The 27,728-nt window shown below is 35.7% G+C and overlaps 2 protein-coding genes across 31 annotated transcripts in view; both read right to left on the bottom strand.

Annotated features, from left to right (window-relative positions):
- Positions 1–21,291, bottom strand: part of tp63 (tumor protein p63) — a 118,629-nt gene extending 97,338 nt beyond the window's left edge. For all 30 annotated transcript variants that reach the window (XM_073952526.1, XM_068221642.2, XM_068221639.2 and 27 more), the window contains exons 1-2: positions 21,190–21,291; positions 20,153–20,288 (exon numbers count right to left, since the gene is read on the bottom strand). The gene's annotated coding sequence lies outside the window, so the exon portion shown is untranslated. The remainder of the gene's footprint in view (positions 1–20,152; positions 20,289–21,189) is intronic.
- Positions 21,292–26,681: 5,390 nt separating this feature from the next.
- The window catches only part of tprg1 (tumor protein p63 regulated 1), a 37,345-nt gene continuing 36,298 nt past the window's right edge, over positions 26,682–27,728 (bottom strand). Inside the window, 1 exon segment of the mRNA NM_001089528.2 lies at positions 26,682–27,478. Within this exon segment, the coding sequence (NP_001082997.1) occupies positions 27,284–27,478 (195 nt within the window). The 3' untranslated portion in view covers positions 26,682–27,283.

Genomic DNA, 27,728 nt, shown 5'->3' with positions numbered 1-27,728 from the left:
GTCTCGCGCTGAACACAGTCTTCCAATCACAACAGTCTGGGTCATCAGACCAATCAGCACAGATTAACATTGCGCTAAGGAAGGGGTTTGGAAACAAATGAATTACTGAACATTCATATCATGCATATCAGACTGTTGTTGGAAAGCCCCAAAACCAAATTATGACATTTTTAATGCATAATAGGAGGTCTTGAACTTTAGACAAATAAGAGCCAAACACAGATGTGTTGGCTTGGATCCATGTGAATACATATGCAGTTAGATGGACTTACAAACACAACTATAAAAGGCAAAGCCTTTTAGCTCACTTTGTGAAGTTTCCATTGTGAGTCATCTCTAAGAAAGCACAGTGATGTGACAGTGTTTAACAATAACAGCATTTCCATTGGCTTTCAACTGTAACAATCTTTTCATGCATGCAATGGAGAGTCATGGGCTCAGTTAGATGCAAAGGCCATGTAATCTGTTTTTCTAATTGGATTGGCTCAAGGAATTTACATTGCCGTGGAAGAGCATGAAAGTCGATCTGGGTTAGAGGGAGGTAATAGTGTGTATGTGTGTGTACATGTATACTCACACTGTAAGGTGGGCCAGGTTCCTATGAGATAACGTCACCTGCAAATCAGGACAACCAGCTGCTAGAGTGAGTGTGTGTGTGTGTGTGTGTTTCCATGGGACCCTAGAGAGTTGTAAAACACAGCCATTCTTCTTTGATTCACACATTTCTAATATAAGTAATATTGGACATTTCACATATCCTTCAAATGACCTTTTGACAAAATAATGCACTACACAACACTGTCTGCTAGCATTGACTAGTTTACAGAAATCTAAATATCTAGAGTGACAGAATGGGAGTTGAAGCACACTCCTTAACGGGATATGACAGATTCAAGATTGAGGGTGATAAACACGTCAGCAGCTGGATTTACACCAGCCTGGGTCACCATGTACTGTATTAGTCTGATGGTTAGTATTGCCAAGAGCTAATGTGCTGACTACACTACTCATGGTTCTTATATCTTATTTTATTTAGGCCCTTTTTTCCACCTGGTATTAAAACATGTGCTTTCAGTGGTCACAATTGAATAGCCAAGATGCATGACAGTAGGGCTGGGCGATATTTGATATCGATAATCACGATATATAATTTTTCGATGAAACAATAATGACAGTTCGATAATTGCTCGATAATATTTACGCACTATGCGTAACGCTGCGCAGGCAATTTGCAGCCTGCCCTTCCGGATGCCGCACGCAGTAAGCAAGTTCACAGTCATACAGTGTTAGTTGCACTTAAAGGAGTAAGAAAACAATAAGGTTAAAAAGATCACAGACATTGTTGACAAGAAACGTCACTAGACTTCAGTCTTGAGCTTCTTTGTTTTTTGCTATCTGACACAAAACTAAGCAACGTGCACTGCAAACTGTGCAAATGACTCGTATTATCAAAAGCAGGCAACACCACAAACCCGTTTCATCATTTAAAACAATACCACCCTTATGAAGATGCTAAGAAATTACAGACCCAAACAGGAGGAAACCCAATTTAATTTTCAAGGTTCTGGTATATAAATTAAAGTGCAAAAAAATTAAACAACTATGGTGCTTTTGCACAGCAGGTTACCTAATGCTCTATGTTATACGTTTAATATAAAAACATTAAAAATATAAATATAAATCTATTTAAACCTAACAACAGATACATTTGCACTGCCAGGGAATTTAATTATAACTAATTGATCATTACATCAGTGGTTCTCAGCTCCTGTCCTTGCACCACACTACTCTCAAACAACCAGCTTGATAGACTAGAGATGAGTATATTATTATATGATGATTATTGGTCACTTTATTTTGATGGTCCATTTGTTGAATCAAAGTTGCTAATCATGCCAACTAATTCTCATTAGAATAAAAATAGACAGTTGGGTCGGGGTTAGGGTTAGTGTAAATTGGCATGTACTTACAAAGTTTCTTATAGTCAGTTAAATGTCTGTTGAAGGAGCAGTATCAACATATTAAGCAGTCTACTAATACTCAAATGGACTATCAAAATAAAGTGTTACCTTATTTTTAGTTAATTTTTTCTGTGTTCAGAATTACAGGTTTCTTACAGTGTTCACTGCACTCTATTAACATGAGCATGGTAAATCTTTACTTCAAAAGGTTCATGTCACAGATTAATTTGCACAAGAACACTGCCTGCAGTTTGTGTTTTATACGCATTTATAAAGTAGACCAGGAGTGCCCAAACTGTTTTGTATGAAGGGCCAAAATCCAAACATCATTCGTAGCAGTAGGCCTAAGGTAAATATACCAAACTACAGTATATTGCATTAAAGTTGTCATGGGTAATTTCCTAATTTATTTCATACAATTTTTAAGTAAATAGAAAATATTACTTTAAATTGTATAAACCATGCAGTACAACTTTTAAAATGATAATTTAAAGCAATAAAAACACAATCACATTTATAACACAGCGGAATTCAATGCTAACTACACTAGTCAAGCAGAATCTGCCTTTGACTTGATTAGCTCACCAAAGTCTCTACATTTAAACAAAATCTGATTAATTTACACCATATAATTGAAACATGAAGCCATCTTGAAGCCATCTCCATCTCAGATAGAATAGCAGCCCAAATCAAAGGTTTCCATGGGCCAACTTTGGCTTGTGAGCCCTAGTTTAGGCATCTCTGAAAATTAATCAATAGTATCAGAGCAGCAGCAAGGGCTTGGCATAGCGGGAGTGATAAAATAATTGTTCATTAATTTATGTATTACTATAATGCATTACCTTGCCCAGTTATAGTATTTTAATCATGTCTATCATTTTATAATATTTTTATCATCATTATTTTATTATGATCAGATATTTTTGAGAAAATAAAATGCATATTACACCTAATATGCACTTGTAATGAGAAGTGACGCTGACAACAGAGGTGCGGATCCACATGCAGCGTTTATTATGCAGAGAATGGTCTGGCAAGCAACAGTCAATGCAGGAGCAAACAGGTGTATACGGGCAATCCAGAGTCATGGTCGATAAACAGGCAGACGGTTAGCACAGGCAGACAGCAGGCAACGTAAACGAACAAAACAAAGCGAGGGTCAGAAACAAGGCAAGAAAAACTTATCATAATCTTCACAATCAGTATTACAAGATTCAGCAATGATAGTCTCAAAGTGAGCTATATATATGTGTAGTGTAATCAGTCCATGAGAAGCATTAGCTATGTGAGTCTAATCAATGGAGACCTGGAGCAGGTGTGTGTGTGTGTGTGTGTGTGTGTGTGTGTGTGTGTTGCATGACAGGACTTGTAGTTCATATTGAGACAGGATTGTAGTCTATGTAAATGTTCTCCAGCGATCTATGAAGGTTCAATCGATGGTGATCGTGACAGCACCAGCATCAAACTTTCTAGCCAGTAATGTGGAGAAAGCAATAAATAAATGATCTGTTATGTGTATTTCCTTTCTTCAAATTTATTCTTATTCACTCAGTCACGTAGACTGAATGGAACACTAGAACTGATGTATAAATTTATGATCATTGCTGGCACTGCTGTGACATCTGTGAGAATGAACTGCGGCTATATCCCAGAGGTGTGATGTGTATATCAGTATATCTGCTTCAATGAGTAAATGAAGATGAGACATCAGAGAATATAAAACAGGTTTGCCTGGCCTATGGCTCTTCCCAGCTCTTCTTTAAAGGCTATACAGCCATGGGGCAAATTTAGCTGTCTAGAAACTAAACTACTACAAAAGACAGAACAAACTGAATTCCACTGAATTAGTGACACTACATTTATCTCTCTTTCAAAAACATCTTAAAATAAATAATATTTTCATTTATTTGTTAATCAACCGATTTAAAATGCAAAAAGACTAACTCACCCGGACAGTACAAAAAACAAATTATACTATATGAGATTCAATATTTTGAAAACCACAAAGGGTCTTTTCAAACTTTTCAAATTGCATTCCCAGGTAAACCGAATGCTGAGTCCTGCCATTTCTCTCACATGCAGGATTTCCATATTCTTACATTTCACATTGTACAATTCAGAATGCTTAACTTCCTTATTTGCAAATTTGCTAGTCAGTGTCACTGTATACAGCCGGTTTACATAAAGTAGCATTAGGCATCTCATATACTTTCCTGATTAAAGTTAAAAGACTTCACTCCAGTTGATTTTTTCTCTAAATCTTTATTTTATAATTATCATTAATATTCACTCATGTTCAATGAAATCACCATTACAAATACATTGCACAATCTTTCCATAACTGACCTATGCACATGATTATGTCAACTGTAGGCATTTAGATAAAATACTAACACTGCATCATTTTAAATTGCACATAATGGGGCCAATATGGGGTTAACACTTTCCCAGACCCTCGGTAAAAAGTGATGCAAATATGCAAACCCTACTTCTCATTTACAAATGTGAAATGTTCCTTTACCCAGGGTTAAATATGGTGTTTGATAACCCAAGATAAATCAGTGTAAAAAATGCCCTACATTTTCTAAAGCAACATAAAACATAGTATTATTTTCCTGCTGATAGTGAAAGACAAATGATGGTCCATGTGCTTGAGTCAACATGTGAAACAAACTAATGCTAATATGTTCCACCCATACTATAAACAAAACAAAAGGAGCCAAGTTTAAAACATGAGCAATAAACCATTGTATTCTATGCTTTGTGCAACTTTTTTCTTAAAAGAATTGTGTCAACGAGTCAGACAATGTGTCATCATTACCAGCAACCCAGTTGCACTCTTTGTCACAATGTGTACGCAATTCACTCTTGTTGTGTCTTTTGCAATAGATTAAAAACAAGTTGGTCACATGACATTCATAAGAACTGAGAGTCAACGTCTGCATGTGCTGTACTGTTGTTTTTCCTGATCGTGTAGATAGAAAACATACAGGTGTGTCTCGAACAGTCTTTTGGTAATAAAAATAGATATTTCCTTGCTATAGCATATAGTTTTGGAATACTGCACAGTGGTTGTACCGGAAGTCACACTGTGAATAATAAACTTTAATAAGCTTAATTTCAATAAGAAACATAATTTAAAACCAGCTTTGTATTTCTAAGACTTTATTTTAGCTGAAATTACTTGTTTTAAATTTGACAATTCAAAAAGCTACACCACACTAACACTCATTCTTTAGTGATAAAACACTTTGTTCTGTTTTTGTATGCTTCAGTATTTTAAAAAGCAACAAGTAATATTTGTGCAATTTACCTACTGTCAAGTCTTAATCTGAATTTAAAAATCTGAAAAACATGCACGTGTGTGACCCCGATTTAATCCATAGAATAATCTTCTTAAAAAAGGTTTAAATGCTTTATTTTAAGACAGAACATATAATGATAATTCTTAAATTACTAGGAATTCTACTGTTTAGGAACTCACAAAATAAAAAAGCATTTCAACATTTTGAAAGGAATTAACAAGCATGTTTAAATATAATTCAACTATACTGCTTATAAGTATTGTAATATTTATTGTTTTTTTAAACATGATTTTATTTATGCCACACAATCTTAGCAAGTTTTATTATCTTACTGCACTGGCAGATAATTTTACTTGTTTCTATCGTCTGTATCTTTTCAAATAATCCATCTCTCAAATTAATATTTTTGTGTAGTGACTTCATAGGTTATAATTAGGACTGTCAAGTGAATAAACTATCTAATCTAATGGATTACATAATGTGGCAATTAATGTAATTAACTGCAATTTAATTGCACATATGGAGTCATAAAAGTTTAAACCAAAACTAGAGTAAATAAATGACAGATTTTTATTTAATCCTTTGATGCACTACATGGGTCTAAAGTGACCTGTCTGTTTATTTTTATTTATTTTATAGCTTGTGCATCAAAGGGTTAAGTATGATTAAAATGTATTAATATGGAAATAGGAATGTATTATATATATATATATATATATATATATATATATATATATATATATATATATATATATATATATATATATATATATATATAATTCTATATATCTTGAATGAAAAAATGCTCTAGGTAATGGTAAATATCTTAACTAGTAAGCCATTTGTTCAATTTGCTCAAACTGCGTCAACACAGCAGTTTTACTGTAGTTAATATTTTCATTGTTAAAATAAAAAAAAAATAGACAAAATACTGTAGTGTCTAAAACACTTAATATTACACAATGTTAAAGGTACCATAGAATGCACTGATACAATTTGTTAAAAATGTTCTCTTACATATACATAGAACTTCAAAAACTATCCAGAAATGATATGATATGATTGGTTCTGGAAGGGTCATCATAATTATTAATGAGCTCTAATCTGACGTTAACAGCTTGCACTGTTATGTACACACATGCAAAATAATCATCCTTCAATAATCAATAATAAGCTGAGTGATATGACACATTGCATAAATGTGCATTAAAAACATGTATTATGTATTGCAAGAAAACTCATTAAATGTGGAAATCTGATGCTGTCCCCACCTTTGTGGGCTAGGGAACTTGAAAATATGTTACACATAGAAGAAGTGATGTTCATGCTAAGACAATCTGCCCATTTTTCACAAAGCTTAGGAACCATTCACACTATTTTTGCAGATAGACTGAAATACTGTAGATTTTCACATGACTATTCTGGGTTTATTTATTTTATTATTTAGTTTATAATTAGTTTGTCTTTCTTTGGTTTTATTCTCCAGGCATACCTTGCTTTAATTGTTGTCGAAGCCAGTTCCGAATAATGATTCTAAATAACACCTCAATTTTAATCATATGCATTTTATGGTAAACCTTCTATAAACATTTTAATCAGTATTGGTGGGGTGAGAGGTGGATTTTTGAGTTTAGGGTTTGAGTTGTAATAAGTTAAATTTGCTGTGCATACTATAGAGTACCTCCAAGATAACTTTAATACTGTATGGTCTTTACTTTTGTTGTAAAGATTTAGGTAATACTGTATGTATGCTTTTTAATGAAAATTTAAATAAAAAAATAGGATAATATAAAATATACTTGTATTTTACTCAGGAATTTTACACTCACAGGATTTACATGAGAATGAGAAAACCGAAGTCTTTGAGGCTCATGGTATGACACTTCGATGTCCTCAACTCTTGATATCCAGGTATGCTTATAAACACTTCATCTTAAATGATTATTTATTAAACTTTTGTCTGTCACATTTGTACTTGTGCTATTGAGGACACTTATTTTTTATTGCTTATGCTACAAATATGAAACAAAACTCAAACAAGGGGCATTTATTTTAACCTAAGTTAAATTTTTTAACCTTAATTTTTACTGCAATTCCTTGTAGTGGCCAAAAAAACAGTCCTCTTTAATGTGTTTCAAATTCAGAATTCAGAATGGATTTCAAAAAAGGATTTCCCAGTGATGAAGATCTTAATTTTCTCATTGAAAAATGTACAGAATTACTCACTTAGAGGAAATACAAAAGATGTTGACAGAGGGAGAAAGTACAACGGTCATAATATTATAGTCATACACATACAGTTTTAATATTAATTAATAAAATAAACCATAAAAGCTCTTCAAAACCCATCTTGCTAAAATACTACAGGAATTTGTGATTGATACATATTTTATAGGTCACGGGCTCTAAAATTATAATGCTGTGATAGATTTACAGTGATGCTTTCATATCAAAGCTACAGATGTGGATCTTCTTAAACAAGGCAGCCCAGTCTCTCGGCACCACCCAGTTTATTAATGTCAATTATGAAGTGCTGTCCATCATTTCAGTCCGCAATGTGTCAAGGCAAGCCATGCGAAAGTCTTGCCCGAAAGAATTCGACTCATCTGTTCCTCCCCCTGTCATTCTAGGCAGAAAAAATATTTACCGTGTATCCTAAATACATCCAGAGCGAAAAAAGGAGGAGGGTTCAGAGCAGCTCATGTCTGACCGAGGGTTAGCACCCAGTGGACATCTGGTGAAACTGTAACCCCCCCAGCTGTCGCCCTCATCTACTCACTCAAACTCATCTCCCACCGCACGGACATCTGCCAGTGGCATGCCAACCATTTCAAGGAGGACATATCTGCGAGTTACGAGGGGTTGTTGGGGACACGGCAGAAGAAACAGTAGTAGTCCAAGAGAGAATACACAAGGCCTACAGGGATAAATTTAAACTTGTTGTGATTCTCATTTACAGAGATCCTAATCACAATGCTCTGCTTCAAGAGGTCAAGAAGGACAAAGCTCTAGGGTACATGGGGATGGAGGGAGGGGTGAAGCTGGGGTGTGGAATATGGTGATGTTCACTCTGGAGCGTTGGCGTTCCTTGAACTCGTGCACCCGCTGACATCTTAACCCAGCTCATAAACTCTCCCACTTGTCAAAAAGGGTTTGAGGCTTGAGGGCCACAGGGGCTGAGAGGGGTGAGAGGATGGTCTCTGCTCCAGCTTGGGTCACCAATACTCAGCCTGAATGTGAATACTTGAGATTTAGCTGGCTCAGATTTTATGCGTAACATTTATAAGCTTCTGAGTATTTATTTCTATTTTTTTAATCGAGCATACTCAGACTCTGAAGCATGTATGACTGGTGGAGGAAAATGTTTTTGCTCAAGTAAATGCTTAGGATCATTGCAAAGTAAACACAGCATGGCAGAATGATGTGCTTCTGTTTAAGGCTGCTCAGAGAGGTGTGTGCAGCTATTATAAGGCTGTATCAGGGTGAAATGACCAGCAGACTCGCAAATTATACATAAAAATTGGGTCAATTTTTAAAAAGAGCATTAATAGAAATATTTTCTTTTTATTCATGCCTATACTGTACATTGCATGTGGAAAGTATTCATAGTGCTTCGCTTCTTCCACATTTTTTTATGTTACAGCCTTATTCCAAAATGGATTAAATTCATTTATTTCCTCAAAATTCTACACACAATACCTCATAATGAAAATGTGAAAAAATATTTTTTGAAATTGTTGCAAATTTATAAAAAATAAAAAACCTGAAAAATCACATGTACAGAAGTATTCACAGCCTTTGCTCAATACTTTGTTTATGCACCTTTGGCAGCAATTACAGCCTCAAATCTTTTTGAATATGATGCCACAAGATTCGCATGCCTGTCTTTGGAAATTTGCCCATTCCTCTATGCAGTACATCTCAAGCTATATCAGGTTGGATGGGAAGCCATTTTCAGATCTCTCCAGAGAGGTTTAACAGGATTTGGGTCTGGCTCTGGCTGGGCCACTCAAGGACATTCACAGAGTTGTTGTGAAGCCACTCCATTAACATTTTGACGGTGTGCTTTGGGTCACTGTCCTGCTGGAAGATGAAACAGGTTTTCACTCAGGATGTCTTTGTACATTGCTGCATTCATCTTTCCCTCAATCCTGACTAGTCTTCCAGTTCCTGCTGCAGAAAACCTTCCCAACAGCATGATGCTTCACTGTAGGGATAGTATTAGCCTGGTGATGAGCTGCCTGGTTTTCTCCAAACATAACGCATGGTATTCACTCTAAAGAGTTCAATTTTAGTCCCTTCAGACCAGAGAATTTTGTTTCTTATGGTCTGATATTCCTTCAAATGCCTTTTAGCAAATTCCAAGTAGGGAGTGGCTTGCGTCTGATCACTCTACCATTCAGGCCTGATAGGTGGATTGCTATACAGAGTTTTCCTTCTGTAAGGTTTTACTCTCTCCACAGAAGAACCCTGGAGCTCAGACAGAGTGAGCATTAGGTTATGGATCACCTCCCTAACTAAGGCCCTTCTCCACCAATCACTCGGCTTAAATGGCTGGCCAGCTCTAGGAAGAGTCCTGGTGGATTCAAACATCTTCCACTTACGGATGACGGAAGCCACTGTGCTCAGTGGAACTTTGAGAGCTGCAGAAATTTTTTCTGTAACCTTCCCCAGCATTGTGCCTTGAGACAATCCTGTCTCGGAGGTCTGCAGACAATTCCTTTGTCTTCATGCTTGGTTTGTGCTTTGACATGCACTGTCAACCCTGGGACCTTATATAGACAGGTGTATGCCTTTTCAAATCATGTCCAATCAAGTGAATTTATCACGGGTAAACTCATTTAATCTGCTGAAACATCTCAAGAATGATCAGTGAAAACAGAATGTACCTGAGCTCAAATTAGGGCTTCATGTCAAAGGCTGAGAATACTTATGTACATGTGATTTTTCAGCTTTTTTATTTTTCATAAATTTGCAACAATTTAAAAAATCTTTTTTTCACATGGTCATTATGGAGCATTGTGTGTAGAATTTTGAGGAAATAAATTAATTAAATCCATTTTGGAATAAGGCTGCAACATAAATAAATGTGGAAAAAGTGCAATGTATGTATAGATTACTAATAATATTAAACTACGGGTTTAGGAATTTTTGAGAAGTCACACCAGAAGGCATTTTATAATCTGAAATAACCCCAATTTAATATTGTCACACAGAGCTACAGGCAAAGTTCTGCACAACATATAAATATGTATAATTTCCTGGTTTACACACACATATACACACACATAGAGAGAGAGAGAGAGAGAGAGAGAGAGAGAGAGAGAGAGAGAGAGAGAGAGAGAGAGAGAGAATTTCCCCATGGATGAATCAAATCAGCTTGAGTAATTCAAACGGTATGTATTTTAAGCAATGAGGGAATTTTGAATAAAAAATTCTCTGAGAAATATTAATTTATACATTTATAAATTTTTAGTTTGTCAGCAAACTTGCCACAGTGCATTTCAGTGAACTGAATTGCATCGCATAAAGGCATGCATTGCCCCCTGTTGGCAAACAATCATGCATGACATTTCAATGTGGCAGGGTAACTTCAAGTGGGATAAAAACGGATGATGAATTGCAAACATGTCAAACAAACATGCAGGTGCACTGTATGACAGAACAAGAGGAAATTAAACTCTGCAACTGACATGTTCAACTCTGCAGATTCCTATTCTATATTTACAACACAGAAATTTAGCAGAAAAATGTTCGAGACTGAGGTGGAATCCATTTGCATTGCATGCTGCTTGTTAGCTGTGGTATCCTAAACGCTCAAACCAGTGAGGCACGTAGGGGTTTTTTGAGGGTGCATTTTTGGGGCTTCGGTTACACTGGGGGACATAAAGATTGAGATTGCTGAGAGTCACTAGAGGGACGGAGTGTGCACTAACGCACCTTCAGGGCTTAGGGTGGGCCCCAGCACAGCGTCTGCACTTTCTCTTACTGATCTGCTCCCTTAAAACGCCTGTCAGCAGGCCTCACACTGGCCCCCTGCAGTCTCAGTAGCTGAACAGCCTAGCAACAGTGTCCATACAGAACAAATATCACGACGTCTGGAAGGCTGACTAACCTGCTATAGGAAATTATTTTTTAGAGGTCCCTTGAAATCAAGTACAGTCAAAATCAAGTACAAACTAATCATAGATTTGACATTTTTCATGCATGGTTGCTAATGCATGAAAAATGTCAAATCTATGATTAGTTTGTTTAAAGTTGGAAATAAGCGTGTACACCATCTGGCCACTTTGTTAGGCACACCTAGTCAACTGCTTATAGCATAAATTTGCAATTATTCAGACACATTAAAATGCAAAGTGCATTCAGGCATGCAGACATGCTCAAGACTATTTGCTAAAGTTCAAAACGAGCACCAGAATGAGAAAGAAGAGTTTTATAGCATTGGGAATCTACAAATCCACCTAAAGCGTCACACTGATTTCAGGACCTGATGTTATATCTACAGTTGAGTTTCACACAAATTCTCCCACATTTGGCAACCCTAAGTTATCATATTTCTCTTATACATCACGGGGAAAAATGTGATTTATGTTGGAATTGGAATTTCACTTTTTTCTGTCCTCACTCTTATGCTGGGTCTACGCTAGCTTGTCACTGTATGACAATGTTGCATTAATCTGGAATATAGTATCTATTTCCTTAATTTTATTTTAGGCAGAGTGTTCATGATCTGTAGGGTAGAGTTTAGAAATAGACTTCAATCTCTACACACACACACAGTTTGATTATTCAAACACCTTGTGAGTGGAAGTTTTGTGTGGAAAAATGTATTATTAAAGCCAGAGATCAGAGAATTGCCAGACTATCATTTGCGCTGACAGACCACCTAGTAAGCAAGGTTTACCTAATAAGGTTGTCATGAGTGTTGTTGTTGTTTTAATTAAGTCATCAAAAACATTATTGCTATCAACAACAAGCTTCGGTATTGGCAAGACTATTTAAGAAAAAAAAAAGAGTGCTTACAGGGACCCTGGCTGATTAATGTTTTATTTTTCATGAGAAAAATGTCACAAGAAAACCCTCTTATGTGATCTTCTTGTAAATGCTATGACTAATGCCTTTCTGGATAACAGATCTTTATCAGATCAGGGTGAATTGTTATTACCCCCCCCCCCCCCCCCCCCTTTTCCTCCTTTTGCTAAGATAACAGTTGCGTAAGCAGCCATCATTCAAAGAATCAGTTGTCTTCATGGGTATGCATTACAAGATCATGACAGTGAAGTACCATGGTACTCAATTTTAATCCCACATTTGGAATTGTGTCAAAATTTTTGAAAACTTAAAGTTGTAAATAAACAACTGAAAAGGGGAGTATGCTACTTTTAGGTTTCTTCTAGTTTTTTTTTTTCAAAATCAGGCTTATGATAACCGTCTTATATTATACCACCTTACTTTTCATTTCTATTATATATAAGATTATAACAATTCCTGAAAAGTTAACAATAAATATGTAGCCACGTTAAAACAACAATTTTAAAGGAGTTGTTCACTCAAAAGTGAAAATTTATTCATTCATTCATTCATTTTCTTGTCGGCTTAGTCCCTTTATTAATCCGGGGTCGTCACAGCGGAATGCACCGCCAACTTATCCAGCAAGTTTTTATGCAGCGGATACCCTTCCAGCCGCAACCCATCTCTGGGAAACATCCACACACACATTCACACACACACTCAAACCCTACGGACAATTTAGCCTACCCAATTCACCTGTTCCGCATGTCTTTGGACTGTGGGGGAAACCGGATCACCCGGAGGAAACCCACGCGAAGGCAGGGAGAACATGCAAACTCCACACAGAAACGCCAACTGAGCCGAGGTTCGAACCAGCGACCCAGCGCCCTTCTTTCTGTGAGGTGACAGCACTACCTACTGCGCCACCGCCTCGCCAAAAGTGAAAAATCTGTCATTTGCACACTCTTCAAACCTTTATGAGTTCTCTTGAACACAAAAGATATTCTGAAAAAAGCTTAAAACTGATGACTACCATTGTATGAAAAACAAATAATATGGAAGTCAGGGGTTACAGGCCAGATTTCTTCAGAATACTTTCAATTGTGTTTAGTTGTGTTTTCAATTGGTAAACTATCCATTTAACTATTCTTAATGTGCAAATATTGTATTTTTATATATATTTTTAATTGTAAATGGCACATTTTTGTGCTATAGCCTATACAGTATAAATTGTACAATTGTAAAATGTTATTGCACTAAAAATAACTGTTCAGAAGTAGTTTATAATTTAATTTAATAATTTATTCCAGTGGTGGTAAAGATGAATTTTTGGCTTCATTACTCTAATCTTCAGTCAAATTATCCTTGAGAAATCACTCTAACATTAATTGTTATTATTGTTATTATTTTTTAATATTATTATTATTAATAATAATGGTAATAGTATTAAAAGCAACAACGACTGGAGTAATAATTTCACTTGAAACTACATACAATAAGAACGCAGTTACTTAAGTGTGAAGAAACCCAATAGAAGCTTGCGCATCACTGCCAAGGACTACCGAACCATTCTGGAGGACCATGTGCACCCAATGGTTCAAACATTGTATCCTGAAAGTTGTCACGTGTATTAGGATGATAATGCACCAATACACACAGCAAAACTGGTGACAGGGTGGTTTGATGAACATGAAAGTTACTGAGCCACTTTAGGGTGTTTTGAACGAGCAAGTCAGGAAATGTTTTTCTCACATCTCACCTGGCCACTATTCTGCAAGAAGAATGGCTCAAAATCTCTCTGACCAGGACTTGTATCTGTCATTCTAAAAACTAACTGATCATGTACTGGCCACAAAAGAAGGGCCTACACCATACTAATGAATTATTGTGGTCTAAAAGCAGGCGTTTCAATTTTATTGTCCAACCCCTGTATATATAAACAAAAGTCATATTGGTTTGTAAGAATGTCTAAAAGATAAATAATACAATGAGAGAGGTTATAAATAAACAATGAATCCAACTGAAAATCTGGAATGTGATTATAAATAATCTTTTAACATTTAGAGCACCATCAAAATAATTCAGGGTTGTAAAAAAAAAAATGACAGTCTGTTATTATGCAGTGATGACGCCAATCCGCAACTCCTGACATTTTTGTCATAGCTATTGTTTTCCATGATCTGAATCCAGGGCGTGCTCCTCTCTCCCCTCTACATTCTGCATAGCTGAGAGGACTGGCGAAGTTGAGTCTTTTCCAAGTGTCCCATTCCCTGCTACGTTTGACACCACACTCCAGACACAACACTGACAGCTGAGGCAGAAACTGGGTGGTGAGGACGAGATAAATAAAAACAAAGTATCCCTATCTGCACTGCCTATCCCGGTACATGCTAACACACAGCTGTATGGCTGACAGATGGAAAGAGTAGAAAGCGAAAAGAAAAAGGTGGCCGGGGTCATTAGGCATAATAAATACCACTGGACTGGTCTAGTTGGCAACTCAAATTCCGCAAACAGGTGCCTCATGTTTACTGAACAAACAAGCCATGCTCAGAGACAGTGAGACGGAGTGACACGGCTTTGACCTGAGCTATCTTACAGCACTCATCACTGGCACTTTTCTCACAACAGAAGAAGCTGGATTCCATACAGAAGACAGTGGTTGTTCTGCTGCTGGAAGATACACACTTTTCCTTAAAGCACAAATGAGGCAAGAAACTACAGACAAAACCATTGTTTATTAATCCAGCTTCAGCCACTTCGGACATTACAAGCAGAATTTCCTTATTCAGACAACTAAAAAGAACACCCAAATTACACAGTTTAGAGTTTAATTTATTAGCAGGGATCTTGCACCATTCCAACGTCAAATTTAAGCACTTTCTAGGCATATTTTTAAAGACTTAAACTACTTTACAAATTTGCCAAATGACATATTTACACACATATACTGTACATACTTCATTATATATCAGATGTTATTTGTTTATAGAATCCTAAGGAAATATTTTGATAGCATGTTTGCCCCAAGCTCAACATTGAATTACTGTAATCCACTATTAAATTTAATCATCTTAAATGTATATTTATTTTAACTTTAATGATTGCTCACATATAAAATTGTTATCTCGGTGCATTTTCTTGGAGGGCGCAGTAAAAAAAAAAGACAGGCAGATCCACTACAAGCACTTGCACAGACAATTTTAATTTTATGCAAAAGCAAAAAAAAATTGTTTTAAATTCAAGATTTTTGAAAATAGTGTTTTAATATTATATATTGAGGAGGATAAATTATTATGAAAGCAACACAATTACATTTTTAAGCCATTTCAAATACTGTACTTTATCAAAAATCTAAGCACGTTTAAAAGCGCTAGATTAAAATGTAAGCATTTTCAGGAATTTCCAGCACCCATATGAACTCTCTAATAAACTTTAGTTTTGTGTCTTAATCATATGATATTTTAATTAAGATATGTTTATAAAGTGCCTTTTTAATAACTTCAGAAATTCCATGCATTGATGACACGCAAAACATAAAAAATGTTCACCCAAAACCGATAAATCTGTCATCATTTCCACAACCTTTGTTGTCACAAACCTGTTGAAGTTTCTTTTTTCTGCTAAACACAAAGGACATTATTTTGAAAAATGTTGGAAACATGGCGAGGCAGTGGCACAGTAGGTAGTGCTGTCGCCTCACAGCAAGAAGGTCGCTGGTTCGAACCTCGGCTCAGTTGGCATTTCTGTGTGGAGTTTGCATGTTCTCCCTGCCTTCGCGTGGGTTTCCTCCAGGTGCTCCGGTTTCCCCCACAGTCCAAAGACATGCGGTACAGGTGAATTGGGTAGGCTAAATTGTCTGTAGTGTGTGAATGTGTGTGTGTGGATGATTCCCAGAGATGGGTTGCGGCTGGATGGGCATCCACTGCGTAAAAACTTGCTGGATAAGTTGGCGGTTCATTCCGCTGTGGCAACCCCGGATTAATAAAGGGACTAAGCCGACAAGAAAATGAATGAATGTTGGAAACATGTATTTAACAGAAAAAAGAAAACTAAAATTTTCGGAACAACTTGTGAATGAGGAAATGGTGAGTACATTTCTTCAAACTGCTTCTATATTCTGAGGTAGTTACTGACAGGTTTCCTCATATATCATGGGCCTAATTTATTTGTTAGTAAAAATGTAATATTTTGACAATACAAGGAGGTCCAAGATTCACTTTGTGAAAATGTAATTGCATACTTAAACTGAAATACATATAGGAAATAAAAAACTGAAATACAACATAATTATTTAACTTACTGCACTATGTGCTCCATAAATAATTCTTAAAGGATTAGTTCTTAAATCTTAAAAGATTAGTTCACCTCAAAATGAAAATATTTTTTTTTTATTCTTGTGTTCCTCCAGACATTTAAGTTGTTTTTCATTACTATCTTTGGAAAATGGGGACATTTAGACAAGCTAACATTATAAACAGATAATGCACTATGCACAAACAATTCACATTCTCTGCTAGCTAGTTTACAGCTAAATTATTTTTATTCTTGAATCGTACACAAATGTGAAAAAAACTTTTTTTTAAATCAGTTTTAATCAATTTAAGACATTATTAATCAAATTTTGAAACTTTTATCCCTCCATTGAAAGTCTCTTAACTCAAAACGCTTCAAAATGTTTATGAAGGTATCTTAAAATAAACCTAAATCAAATAAACATTTTAATCCAGGTCTTCTAGTTGTGTCTGTTTTATAAGATGAACAAACGAACAGAGCAGTTTGGTCTTTGATTCACATATCAACATTGATTAGCATTGGTTATTAAAGCTTAACCATGCTTGTTTGACATGCCACATGTCAAGCAAAAATAATTATATGTGAATAAAAGCTAAAACTAAACTAATTCTGTCCATCAAATAAAGCAGGAATAACTCTTCAGAAGACTTGATGTAAACCTTTCAATTGATTTAGGTAATTAGTTGTCTTTACAAGTTTTAAAGCAGATTTCGTTAGAAATGCCTATATTTGTGTCTAAAAGATGAACAAATTTCTTGTGAATTAGAAGGAGTAAAACTAACCCTGAAATGTATAGTTTCCTCTCTAGAAGCTAAGATGTGACTCAAGTAAGTGTCAGTTGAAGAGTTGAAAGCTACAGGCTATGTGCCATGTCAGGCTGGCGATTGACTGTTTGTATAGTATTACTCGCTTCAGGCATGTTATGTTGCACTGGTGTTAGACGGGTCATGTGAGGTCATGGGTTCCCTGAACGTTTCTCAACTCCTCTCCACCCTCGGCCACTTTGCCAATCAAATTCCACTCAAGGGCAATGTGGAGTCTCTTTTCATATCACAACAAAATCCTAAAGCGCCTGTCTAGAGGACAAGATTTGTCTTTCCGCTGACGCTTGACCTATGAGAAGGCACAAAACCCTTAAAGGCAAAACAACGTGCCACTCAAACTCACCTCATCTCATCTTAATGATATTTACAAACTACTGTTCAAATGTTTATGGTCTGCTTTTTCCCCTTACTTTTATTAAGTTAATATTTGACTTTGAAAAGTAAATTTATTATTTTAACCTTGCTTTACAGAAAATGACCAATACTTAACTAGGAAAGTCAAAAGTACTGACTTTGGTACCTGAAATTGTAAAAAATAAAAAACAATCATATCCTACAGCTTTTACATGTACATCAATGTACATTTTATGTCTGTTTCCATGGTCAAAAGGTTCAAAAAAGTGAACTGTACCATACCACTGTTTGAGCACCCTTTCCTAAGGGTACATAACACAACAAAAGGATACCAAAAGACAGAGCGAGACGCGCAGCTGAACGATATTGGTTTACAGAGAAAAGTCACTAGTGCATGCACTAACCAAGAGTTTGACAACACAGGAAGCACCATTTTTTAATATACAGCCAAGACACTAAATCGTAATGCTATATATGAGCAATATCACACTCATAGCAGTGCAATGTGGCTGTATATCGGCACTGGTGGGAGGTATGCGTTGTGCTTTGTGTTCCACCAGTGACGATATACAGCCACATCGCACTGCTATGAGTGTAATATTGCATTTATACAACAGTTTGACTGCATAATCATGTATATAAACAAGAAAATCTTACACAGATTCTTAAAATGCTTACTGTTTCAAGTCATAAAACAGGTGATTTTGATGACATTTTAAGATATTGAACGGCATGAAATGCTCTCAGTCTACAGAAATTTCCCAGTAATTCTCTGTTTCAATCGTGAGATCACAATACTTATTCCCAAAAAAGCCAAAGTAGCACCAACACTACCAGATTACTGTTGTGGTTGTGAAAAGGAAAAACGCTAAACACATGCGGGCATTTCTTTATTTCTTTCTTTTTACTGAACTAGTCTGCAGTAACAAAAACAGGACTCGCATTAGAAACAAAAGAAGTAACAAGAGTGGCCAACACAAAATACACACATTCTTGTTATCCAAGTGCCATTTCACACTCAACACACTACAATGATATGGCATAAATACAGCACTACAACATACAAAAGAGAGAGATCAACTTAGAATGTCACTTATCAGATTTATAATTATTTAATAAGCTGTAGTTTGTAGTTTTACACAGAATTTTTTTCACCTAAAGGCTTATTATGTGGTCTCTGTCGCCATCTCATGGATGGACAACGTCAACTGTCTTTGCTCTGCTACAAAACAACCTCATTCTCACCTAAAAAAGCCTCAAAAGTACATTATGTTGTTTAACAGCAGCAATATTTGTCAAACTGTAGTCGTCTGCTAGCCACTTCTTTGGGAGGATTAATAGATAAGATTGAAGAGGCTGACAAACACGAGAGTGAAGCGTGAAAATACAAAGGAGCAAATGATTCTTTTAGCAACCTAAAACATGAACAAACTGCCATGTTTAACTATTATCATCACCTTTTGGACTATTATGAACTCGGAATAATGGAATCACTTTCTAACAGGAGGTTACATGCCTGCTAAAGATTAAAGATACAGATGAGACGTTTGCACTGACTGTAGGCTATAGGTTGTGTTTTTTTCAAATAAGGACTAAATGTGTGCTGTGTGTAGTATTTCTGTAGGTAACAAGTCGAGAGGGGTGTCACGGTGGTGCGATGGGTAGCACGATCGCCTCACGGCAAGAAGGTTGCTGGTTCAAGCCCCGGCTGGGTGGGTTGGCATTTCTGTGTGAATTTCTTATGAATGAATGAACATATCAGGGTCTGTATGTGTTCATTTATGTTGCATTTATTTTATATAATCGCAGACGTTACAGTAGGCTATTTTGATCTGCAGTTATAATCAAATTATATTCATAAAAAAAGTTAGTAATAAACATTTATACACAGGTATTTATGTGTATAAAGCATCTGCTTTGTGAGACAAGCTTCTCATACAGTATATGACAGCGGCAGTGGAGACACAAACCTGATAAATTTGACCCATACTGTACCAAACAGTACAGTCCTGGACCACTCAGTGGAAACAGGCCATAAGTGCTATTGAGCAGGTTTCTAAACACTGATTGGTCATTGTGTTCACAAGATAAATAGGTATGACTTTGAATGGCCCACTGATCAAAAAGTGGATTTGGATTAAAGATGCAAATACTAAAGAGCCTTGGATCTTTACTGACTAAAATGTTTCTGCCTGGTCGTGTATTATATCATTACATTGTTTGTCATTGTGTTTAGGCCTTAAACCATGTAGGAGGACATATACAAAGCCATATTTCAGAATGGAAATGAAATACTAATCAAGCTCAAAGCATTGCAAATACCATTAATAATTACAGAAGGTGGTCCAAAGGAGCCCACACACAAGGTTACACAATGCATAAATCTTGAGATACTCACAAAAGGAGATGACATGCTGCTTGGGTAAAGCTAAAGGACCTCCAGGATCTGACCGCACTGCAGAGATGACCATGATGATGCAGTCTTCAAAAACATTGAATAAGTACATCCAACCACTAGAAGCTAGCCCCTGGATCTGGTGGGTGGGTGGGTATTAAAAGAAGTGTAAATTGCATGAAAACAATAAGTGATGATTAGCATTGCATATAAGGAAAGACATCATAATTAAAAATGGAAACGTTTCTCCAATCATTCTGAGACATTTTCTAGTTCAGCAGTCGAAATGCCATTTAAATGATTTTTATTTTTTCATTTTGTTTATTTACAAACCAAATAAACAAATGAATGCTCGTGGGTTTTTATTATTATATTGGTTTCATTAGGGAATGACTGTTCATGCATGTACGCATATGCACAATTGATGATCAAATCACTGAGTATATTTTTTCATCTTTAATCATATTGTTTTCTGAAAGTAAAGTTTATTGTCAGTTGTTGTTAACTCTTACTTAGTACTTTAGATTTTGATAATGCTGTAAACTAATTGTTTAATTGTGATAAATAAATGCTGTAGAAGTATTATTCTTTCATAGTTCTTACATTTACTAACATTGACTAAATGGATTCACATTGTAGTGTGACCATGGCATGATAATTGTAAACTGCAAATCAAACAGACTACAATTAAACATGAAAAATTGCAACCACTGTTGAGATCAAAACAGTATTATAATAGCATTAGACTTAAAAATGTAAAAAAATGAACATAAATGGCATGTACATATTAAGATTGCTAATTGTATTTCTATTGTGATAATACTGTATACAAAAATGCAACATTCTTGCTTTATGTTTGTACTATCAGAAACGGATCTTTATCGATTAAGGTTAAATAACAGTAGTAATGCACCACTAGAACACAAGTTATGTGCTTTCTGAAAATGTCAATGAGTTGAGTGTGGATTGCGTGTGGCAAACAAAGTTTCAGACACGACACACTCCTAAAACAATTCCACTCTTGTCAGGGTTAGTGTTACCTTATAGAATTAGGATTGGTGATTAACAACACCTTGAAATGGCAATGGCGTCTTTAATAACACAGCAACGTGCCTCTGGTCTACGACGACTTCTTCGTATGTAAACTGAAGGAGCGGCGCGCGATCAATGTCGCTCTCATCGCCCTCTGCTTGTGAAAATGGCCACTACACGATTGTTCGGTAGGCTTGCTGGTTGAGCTTTTTGTGTATTTGAGGATTTGCTAGCTTATGAGGCTGGTAAACAGGAACATTTCTTGTGTTTTGCAAGCCACAACTCTCCTCAGAAAACTGGAACGTTTGAACACGCTAACATTATGCATGGATGATGATGCAGGAACAATGTATATAAACGGTTAGCTCAGCTGATTGATTTGTTTAATTGCATTTTACACAACATTACTGATATCAAACAAACATTGAATTTGTGTGCTTGCTTTAACTCTAGACCATAAAATATTACTTGGATAGTTGACCCCAAAATAAAATTGTACTCATTATTTACTCATTTCCAAGCCTTTTGCAGTTTCTTTGTTGAACACAAAAGAAGATATTATGAAGAATGTTGGAAACCGGTAGCCATTGACATCCATAGAAAAAACAAACAAACAAATAGGTAGACATGTAAGTCAATGACTATCAGTTTTCAACATTCTTCATAATATTTTTTGCGTTCAGCTGAAAAAAAAACCTCAAAAACATAATGAGTAAATAATGACAGAATTATTATTATTTTATTTTATGTTTTTTGTTGTAAAAAATCAGCAGATTTTAGAAGAACTGTGATACATGAATTATAAGTGCTGGTGCAAACACAAATTCTTAAACTGGGCTGCATATAGTCCCGAACAAAATGGTGGCCTGCTCTGATGATACATAAGATAGGGATACATATTCAGTAAAACAAACAATCAAAAAATATAAACTGTACCTTCATCAAAAAACAAAAGCTAATTATGCTATTTGAGACTACTCAGTAAATGAAACCATGTATAGTATTTCATGTTAACTTTCACCTATTTACTTAACATAGAGAAAAAAAACAAAAAGGTGTCAGTTTGTCAGAGGGTGTGCATCAGCTTAAAAAATTTGATGGGAAGAAAAAGACATTCTGTATAGCCATGGGCTACATCTTACCTTCTCACAGAGGAATGCAGCTTGAACCTCTCTCATTATGAAACCTCATGATGATTAACTGAGGAACTCTGTGTGCTACGTTACCCATAAAGAACCCCACACCCAAGCGCATGGATTACTGCGGATGTTTATACATCCAGGACCATATTTTCACCTCCAAACTGCATCTCTGTTTATTCAAATACTTAGGACTAGTTAAACAAGGCCAGAAAATGATGGCCTCCAGCCACAATGTGTCGTAATTTATTTGTTAAATATCTTTAAAAGGCGTAAAAGTTCAACAATGCTTTCATTTACACTTTAGCTTGGAGCAAAAAAGATAACAGTCAAGATAAAGTTGTTAAAATATCTGTTTAAATTAGAATCCACAGAAGCAGCTTTAGATGAGGAATCCACATATATCTATAAGAATTGCAAATAATCACTCTATTTCATGCATGCATTGTAGAATAATACTACTTCTCATTTTGGAGATATTACAGTTTAAAGAATTATATTTACACGTTAGCTTGAAGCAATAAGATAACAATCCAGGTGTATGAATATACAGTCAAGCATGAAATAATTCATATATCACAACGATGCCTCTTGTACATCCTCATATTTTTTTTGGGAGAAGCCTGTGTCATTTTGTACAAAAAAACCCTTGCTGGTTAAATAAAATTTACTTTTAGTCAGAACTTGCCAGGGGTTTGAATAATTCCAGGTTTGACTACAACATGTAACGTTTGGGCATTCTTTGAATCTACAAAATATCTTTAAGTAATGATAATAATCACACTACCACTTTTAATTTACCCAATTCTTACTGTATGAGATCGTGCCTTAGGTTATAGCTGCACATGTGCACCTTTGGGTGTTTTTTTTTTTTTTTACAAAAGATAAAAAGAGAAGAAAGCAATTACTGTTCAGCCTCCATGGAAACACTGCTCACCAACACACAACACCACAATTACAGGGATGACATAGATGTGCTTATAAAACCCATGCATAAAAAAAAACAAAAAAAGTAGCCAAGGAGGAGCTGAATTCACAGATGTCAATCTAAGAAAATGACACTTGTTGAAAAGCAGAATGATAAAATACTGGTCTATAGGCTTTAGTTCACCATTTCCAAGATGGTTCGCCACATTAAAGTGAAGTTAGGGTGATATGTCTTGCCACTATGACAACAATAATAACAAGGTTCATCACTAATATGGACACTCCCATTAAAAAAAAAAAAAAGGTTTTTTATTTATCTTTCACTTATCCTCTTGTGAAATCCAGCTAACTTACGCAGAGCAATGTCATCACTCTGAGTTATTCTGTCTCTTTTTAAATGGTCTTAGTTTATTTGGCATATCATCCAAGGTTTACTCTGTAGATCTTTTACGAGCAGAGGTGGAGATAGCATGGATGAGAAGTCGTGGCCTGAGGGGACAGCAGCGCCTGATCCTAGATTGTGAGACATGTCCTTATTTTCACAGAAAAAGCATTAACCCTTTGAGACAAAAATACAAACTTTCATTGAGAGAACTCTACATCATTGTATTAGAAAAGTTGGGTGTTGTTCGGATAGCACATTTAGAAGCAAGCCATGAGCTTGTTCTGCTGTAAATAGATATTTGCAGGAGGCTGATGAATGAAAAGAATGCACACGTTATTCACCAAGCTTCTGGTTCGAGATCTGGTAGCAGCTCACAGTGTGCCATTGTGCAGCCTGCAGAAATGCAATCAGATAAACAAGAGATTAACACATAACGTTTGCCAGAGCAGAGTTATGGTGTGCATTCTTTAAGTCTGCATTCTCTTCGCTGGTCATAATGATCCCCCTGCTGAAAGGTAGTACACAACAGACATAATCATGTAATAGTATTGAAATGCATATCTAGAAATAAAATTGTTTACATTTATCATCATACTCATTTACTGTTTTCACAAATTGTTTAATAATTTTTTTATTTTTTTGCATGTTGTTTCCAAATGTTCTCTTGCGAAATCAAACAAACATGATTTTGTGTGCAACATATCTAATGGTTTTTTTTTGTATGTACAGTGGAGATGAAAATTAGAGAACCTATCATTTTTTAAGTTTTTAAGGTAACTGCTTGTTTCTATTTTAAGCTGCCCCAACAACAGTATAAAAGCTGTTGAGTGTTTGAGTTCTAAACCCCAGTATATATAAATATGTAAATACACAAATAATAAAAAGAACCCTATTAAAATTAGAGAACGCTTCTAGATACATCTTATTCATTAGTGTTAATTTGGTACTTGGTGGTAATTTTCTTTAAGTTCTGGCAAACTCTTTTTAAGATTCCAGCTTTCTGTCATTGGTACGAGCTGTGTTAAAGTGACCTAAACCCTCCAAAAGCAGATTGTCCAGATGAAGGCAAAAGGGACTCTTTCAGTCATAGCAAGAGAAATTGGTCATTCCAACGATTTCTAATTTTTCCAATAATGATAAAAAACTAATTTACAATGATAAAAACTTCTCAGTGTCCCAAACTCATTCATGTCTTCCAAAAAGGCTGGTTGACCCTGAAAGACAAATGCACTAGTGAACAAAATAATGCAGGGAATCTCATTGGGCCATCAGTTCAAAATTGCAATTGGAATTAGTCACCAGTTCAGCACTGGACAGGGTAAGTATGTGTTTCTGCATACAATGACTCAACGTTTAAGAAAATTTGGACTGAAGGCCTTGCATTGTACAAACCTTCATTAGCAGAAGGAATTAAAACCACAGACTTTGCTCAGTAACACGACAAAACACTTTTTCAAAGTTCACTTTCAAGAGTTCACATGATGTTAGCATGTTTGGCATGCTGTCCTGGGAGAGAACCCTCTCCCACCTGGTCAATGAGCATTTAGAGGGATACAAGATCAGGTAAATCTCGAGAGCTCTGTCAATTAATTTGGCCTATTCCTTGATTAATAAATATGTCTCTGTAGGAATAGACTATCAAGCACACCAGTGCTTACTTAGAGAAGCTCAGTATAAACTGCTTGTGACTGTTACTATTATTTAATTCACTTGTATCACGTCTTCAGACTGTGGGAGGAAACCGGAGTATCCGGGGGGAAACCAAACACAAACACGGGGATAACATGTAAACTCAGCAAAGACTTGAACCAGCGACCTTCTTGCTGTAAGGCAGCAGTGCTAGCCACTGAGCTGCCATAGCGCTTGATCCTAGAATTGAGGAGGATGAAGAAGTGATGGGGGGGGGGGTCCTTTAAAAACAAAGATAATGAGTAAAGGTAAAGTTAGACTGGATGTTTATGTTAAATTTGGAATAATCAGATTGGCTAGCTAACGATTACCGATAGGGACCAGCTGCGGTCAATCATATCATGTGCTTCTCTCGAAATAAGCTTGTGAAACTTCACTTTGTGGTGAAAGCAAGTTTCATGTCTTTCGGGCTGATAGGAAACATTACATTGATTATCAAAATGGGAAAATACTGAACACAGAGTATTTAAATGAGTGCAAGAAAGGAGCTGAAGTGGTTTGGGGTCTTATACAACAACAACCCGGTAGAGCAAATCTTTATCAGAAGCGCTCAGTAAAATATGGTTCCTTCCCTACATTTATTGTCAAAACAGCCAGGAAATGTTATTCAGGACAACAGCTGAAAAAGAGAGGAACAGAGTTACCTGAAGCCAAAAAAAGAAAAAAAATAATAGAAAAAAAAATAAGATAAAGAAATGGCCAGCCTAGAGTCTTGAGAAATAGAGAAGAAATATGAATTAAGTGCCCTTGAACATGGCAAGATGGACATCAACCATGTTACATACATAACATATGCATATAAACCAAAATGTAGCAGTATATAGGATATACGTGGCCCTGGACCACAAAAAGTACATTTATATATCTTATAAAGCTGAATAAAAATCTTCAATTGATGTATGGTTTGTTAGTTTTTAGGATAGGACAATACTTGGCTGAGATTCAACATTTTGAAAATATAACAGGTAAAAAATACTAGAAAAAAATCCATTAAAATTTGTTTAAATAAAGTGCTTAGGAATGGGCATTAGTAATCAAAACACAAGCTTTGAAATGTTTACAACAGGAATTTTACAAAATATCTCCACGAAACATGATCTTTACTTCAGTTTGTATTTAAAAAGATTTGGCCTCATTCACTGTATTTTTGGCACTTGCATAAATTATAAAATGCAACATTTTAGTCCAGGCTCACATATAATAGTATTTCTAAAAAGACATAGTGCCACTTTCAACCCGATCCTCTTTTGTAATGTCAGATACTGTAAATGTAAAGAGTGTAAAGATAAATGAAGCACAAGTAAGGCACACTTCTTAATTCCTTAATTAATGAAACTATATTCAACACCAATGAACCAAGTTTCTGTAAAAGCGTTTATTTTATAAAGGCCTTACAGTTTGTTTGGGATTCTGTTGTAGAAACAAATCAAGATAAGATGTGAGTGAATGCACTAATTATACGATCATAAAAAATCCAGCACTTTGTTCTGCTGTAATAATAAACCCTCAACCATCCAACAAATATGACATATGTACCTTCATGCACCAGTTGGCTTGTAAGAAGCCTTGCGATGAGGTAGGATATACAGTATCAGCACACCAAAGATACAGAATGAAAGGAAAGGCACATTTCAGATTGCATAAGGAGACATCTAATTCTGCAGTGACACTAAAACAAGATATTACCAAACACAGGAAGTTGTAGGAGGAGAGACAACATACCTTGTACATTATGACCCAACTCGGAGGAAATTACAGATTGACAATGTTATTTAAAAAGATTTCAGAGATATATGACGAGATGAAAAGGAAAGGTTTGCTAGATATTAACAGAACAGATATATGTGACCTACATTCTTCTTGATTTAAAATATTCTTATCATCTTAAATATTAAATATACATGCTCAGCTGGTGAAGAGGATTAATTAGTGTAAACAATCATGAGAAAAGTTGAAGTGTCATCAGAAACCAATATTGCCTCGTGCTAAGCAGTAGCCCAGCTTGTTTTGGTTTGCAATGACAGACATCAGACCCACATATGCTTCGATCAGGAGGGGTTGATTCAGCACAAGAACTCCGTTGGCTTTCCCCGGTATTGGATTCTTGTTGTGAGCTTTTTGCGCTGCCAAAGTAAGTTGCTCTCTGAAGCTTTCAATCTAAATAGAGGAAAATAGAGAGAAATTGTTGTTGCTGTTACACTACTCTTACCTCCAGGTTACTGACATTTTAAACAAAGTTTTAAACCCAGGGTAAAGGATCATTTCATACTTGCAAAGAGCTTTTTACACTTGAAATTGTTAACCTTGGGTAACCCTAAACCTCACATTAATGTAATCCGTAATCACAATGCTTATATACCTAATGTTAACAAAAAATCCTGGGCATTTGTTAAGAGATATTTCACAC

Source organism: Danio rerio, chromosome 6 (assembly GCF_049306965.1).
Source record: "Danio rerio strain Tuebingen ecotype United States chromosome 6, GRCz12tu, whole genome shotgun sequence".
NCBI lineage: Eukaryota > Metazoa > Chordata > Actinopteri > Cypriniformes > Danionidae > Danio > Danio rerio.
This window is presented reverse-complemented; position numbering and strand designations above follow the sequence as displayed.